The 4,322-nt window shown below is 32.0% G+C and overlaps 1 protein-coding gene across 1 annotated transcript in view; it reads right to left on the bottom strand.

Annotated features, from left to right (window-relative positions):
- Positions 1–637: 637 nt before the first annotated feature.
- Positions 638–4,322, bottom strand: part of LOC107457245 (uncharacterized) — a 10,712-nt gene continuing 7,027 nt past the window's right edge. The window contains exon 2 of the mRNA XM_016075359.4: positions 638–1,324. Within this exon, the coding sequence (XP_015930845.1) occupies positions 871–1,324 (454 nt within the window). The 3' untranslated portion in view covers positions 638–870. The remainder of the gene's footprint in view (positions 1,325–4,322) is intronic.

Here is a 4,322-nt window from a genome sequence, read left to right on the forward strand (position 1 = left end):
TTCTTTCTTTCTTTCTTAATTTCAGTTACTTGAGTAATAAAAGTAACTACCCAATTTCTTCCTAGAACTTTTTACACTTGTAAAACTATCTATTGCTACATCAAAAAAAATCCCAGTGCTTTAAATGGTGACTTGTTTGCATGAAATATGTCGGGTCACAAAGTCCTCCAAATTTCCAAAACAAATCAAAACCTCTGGGGGTACTAATCGAGGATTCTCTTGTCTTTTGGATTGGGCTCAAAATGACAAGGCTACGGAGTTGAGCATCGATAGCCATAGACTCGAATTCGGGTAGACTGATCAACGACGGCTATAAAATAAAAAAGTCAATTGTTTCAAATCACCATATTCAGTAATTCAATGTATTTATTCGGCAAACAACTGTGATGTTAATAGTAAATTCACATTTTCGTGAATAGCACATACACATTTTATATGGTAATTTATCTACGCATAAAATATAGATAGGTTGTAATACAGCAAACTGAGATCTGCCAATTTTTATGTTTGGATGCCTCTGGTTTGATACATGACATGATAAAATCAAGATGCATATTTGGTTTCTGTCTGTTTTGTTTCATCAAAAGCTTATAAATGAAGATAGATATTTCAAACAAACTAAAAATAAACGAAACAATCAATAAGAAAAAATTTATTTGAAAGTCGCAAACAAAAGTCAATCGTACACTGTTTATTAATATGAAGAAAAAATATTCCACGTTCAACAGTGGAACTAATAGCGCAAAGAGTGTGTTCATAGGAAACAATAACGTATGGAGATATCATAATTAAAACATTCAAATCCTTTCGAGATTAGTCCTTAATATCTCTCATGAAATACTTTGAATAAATGATTCCAAGTTCAAGTATTCAATCTATCGTGTAGAAATCTTTCAGAAGTAAATACTTCTGGACTTGTTTGGGAACGCCCAGTTCTTCCACTCCTTCGGGCAACTTAATGTTGTCTCTTAATCTGTTTCTGATGATGCATCTTGAAAGATGTTTCAGAGATCTTGGACGCTTATCAGACGTTTCCTCATAATTTACTAGATTGCAGTACCATTGCCATACGTCATTTATCTTCTGATAGTATCTAGGACTGATCCCCTTAAAAATTCTAAAAATATCGGTCTTGGTCAGAAGAGGATCTGGGATAGAGCTCCAGAGTACTCGCACAGCCATTTCGGGCAATTCAGATTTATCGAGATAAGTGAACCTCCTATAAAGATCCAGAAGTTGAATTGCACGGAAGTTGAGAGGATTTCCAGACATATCATCCCAATTTTGCCCCCACGTATCGTAGTCTTCATCATCATCAAAAAACCTAAAAAGTAAAAAAAAAATTGTAAATAAATAGACTCTAATTCAATTTTTAAAACGTTACTCTGTTTCAATACATTTTAAAATTGATTGCTAACACGAAAATATAGTTGGTTCTGCTTCATGGGGATCTGAATTCTTAATTAAAGTAAGAATAGTCAAAATAGAAAGGAAATTTCTAAAATATGGCCCTAATAGTTTCGACAGGAGTGCCTCAAATTCAATATTTGGAAACAGAATAAAATAACAAAAATTTCATAAAATATCTAGATATAGAATAAAAAATCTCAAAATGTGATATTTCAACAACTGAACTATTAGGACAATATATTTCAGATGATAGCTACTCACTGTATTTCTAAGTCAAGAATCCGAAATAAAAGTATTTTTGTTCAGAAGCAACTCATTTTCGTGTCTGATCTTGTAGTTCAACTAAGAAAAATATTGATATAGTATTTAACTTATTTAATAACCCTCATTTTATCCAAAAGTAATTCGAGTGAAATTAGTTTTCTTCACTGCAAGATAACAACATGAATAACTTTCGTTAAAGTGATCCTCTTTCCTCGAACTCAGTACTAATCATAATGATTTAAAGAGGTGACCTCCAATATGCTAATATGTACGAATTATCTTAGTTAGAGAATCAGACACGAAAACGTACTTCATCATAATAAACATACCGTTTTTTCGACATATTTAAATCTCTGACTCTCAAAATACGAGATATAGCCGCAATCTAAAAAAATATATTTACAAAAGGCGAAATTTAAGGAACAGTAAAAATTAAGAAGAAAATGGGAAATATAATGACAGCTGAAGCTGACGTCATCAGCGGGTACCAGTCCCGGAAGTCATAAATGACTGGCTTTGATGACTTTTGGGAAGTAATACAGAGAAGAAAAAAAAATTGTGTCTGATTCTGAAACTTAACTTAGCAGTAATTAGTTAGCTTATTTAATGTTCGGCCTTTAAATCATTAAGTTGGACAGTTAGTTCGTGAATATTCGATCATTCGAACAAAATGTATTCAGGGCTGAATAGCTGCTATTTAATCATACAATATATGAAATCATTCACGGTAGTCCGATGCGAAATAGTTATTATTGCTTATGCATTTTTTTTTTAAATATTACATGTCAGGAATGGAAACATATCACAAATTCATCCATGAACCATAAAAAAGGTGCAAATTAGGTTGTAGTTTATGCTGGATAGAATTTTTCTAGAATTGTATTAAATGTTGAACTGCAGAAACGCGAGTTTACTGCGCTTACTTCATGTAAATTATAATCTCAGCTTTTCTATAAAAACGTTTTTTAATACCTGAGACTGGAAACAGTAAATTCATATTTATGTGGTATAAATGTTAGCTAAATAAAATGTTTAAATAGTATAGAGGAAACTACGATAATTATTAACTAAGAACTACAGAATCTGAAATTTATTTAACAGTACTAACATTTACCATTACCTCCATTTATACTTAAAAGAATGAACGTTCCAAATGAAATTTTTTGAGAGTGAGAAAAAACTGCGAGAAAGCTAAAAATCTAAGAACTTAAAATCAACGCAAGCTAAAAATCAACGTATGTGACAAAAAATTCAAAATTAAGAATTTTATAAATATGGCATCTTTGTACGGTAAGCTACATATTGCAAAAAAAGAAGAAGAAAAAATTAAAAATACATTTTATTTTATTAGCTTTTTGAAACTCTAGTTTAGCTTTCATAGCACTTGAAATAAAACGTAAATAGTTGTGAAGTCGCTTTACTCGGAATCAATCGTGAGTTGATCTTAAGCACTTTTTCAATTGCACGGCAGCGTAGGTGTTACACATTGAGATTGGCGTTGGCGTATTTTAGGGTATCTTCGAATCCTGCCAAAATTCTTGACCCAGAAACTCACCAATTCTCTCATACTTCTATGTATTAGAAGTATTTCATTAAAACTTTGCACAGGGTAATTTTCAGGTTATTTCTAAAATTGACTTTTTATCGACTTCCTGTTCACTTAAACAAAAAAATTGATTTGCTATGGATGGAAGAAATATAAAGGAAGTTACGAATGCTTTTTTTCAGGGGTGGCAACACATAAATATTTTTGCAAGAATTAAACTTTTATTAATCTGAACATATGTTAATTGCCAATAACATTAAACAAAAATTAAAATAAATAACAAAAACTTCTCTAAATAAAAAGTATGGGCCGGGATAGCCTGGTCGGTAGGGCGCTGGGCCCATATCCAAGAGGTCGTGGGTTCGATCCTCGCCGGCCGAAGACTCCCCGTGTAGTAAATGGTGACTGATGCACGTTAAATCTGTCGAGTCTCAAAGTCCTCCATGTTCCCACAACAAATCAATACCTCTGGGGGTACTGATCCAGGAGTTTCCTTGTCTTCTGGATTGGTTCAAAATTACAAGGCTACGGAGTTGAACGTAAGGTAAGTAGTCGTAAACCCATGAAATTGGGTCGGCTGTTCAACGACGGTCATAAAATAAAATAAAATATATAAAAAGTATATAATATAAGCCTTCTTAAACCGATATCTTCAATTGCCATTTTAAATATTTTTTTGGAGAAAAAAAAATATTTTTTTTAAAAATGTATCTCTTAATTCTTTAATTTAATGTATATTACATGTTATGAAAAAGAAATTAAAGTTAATGAATAATGAAAAATTAACAAATTAAAGTGTAGTTTGAAAAATTGAATATTTGTTTAAAAAAAGATAATTTAAAATATATACAGTGAAACCTCCTGTTATGGACACTCCTGCAAAACGGACGCCTCTCAATACGGACATATTTTTAATTCCCCGGGAATCTTCTATGAATAAACCATTACGTACATTCTCCGCAAAGCGGACACTCCCGTAACCGGACGCGGACAGTCATTTTGGTCCTGAAACGTTGTTTTTTATCTCTACAAACCGGACACTACTTTTTCTAAATAAATTGCAAGCTAAAAAAATTCAACTTTTCACCATTTTTAAAGCATG

This window comes from Parasteatoda tepidariorum, chromosome 6 (genome assembly GCF_043381705.1).
Source record: "Parasteatoda tepidariorum isolate YZ-2023 chromosome 6, CAS_Ptep_4.0, whole genome shotgun sequence".
Lineage (NCBI taxonomy): Eukaryota > Metazoa > Arthropoda > Arachnida > Araneae > Theridiidae > Parasteatoda > Parasteatoda tepidariorum.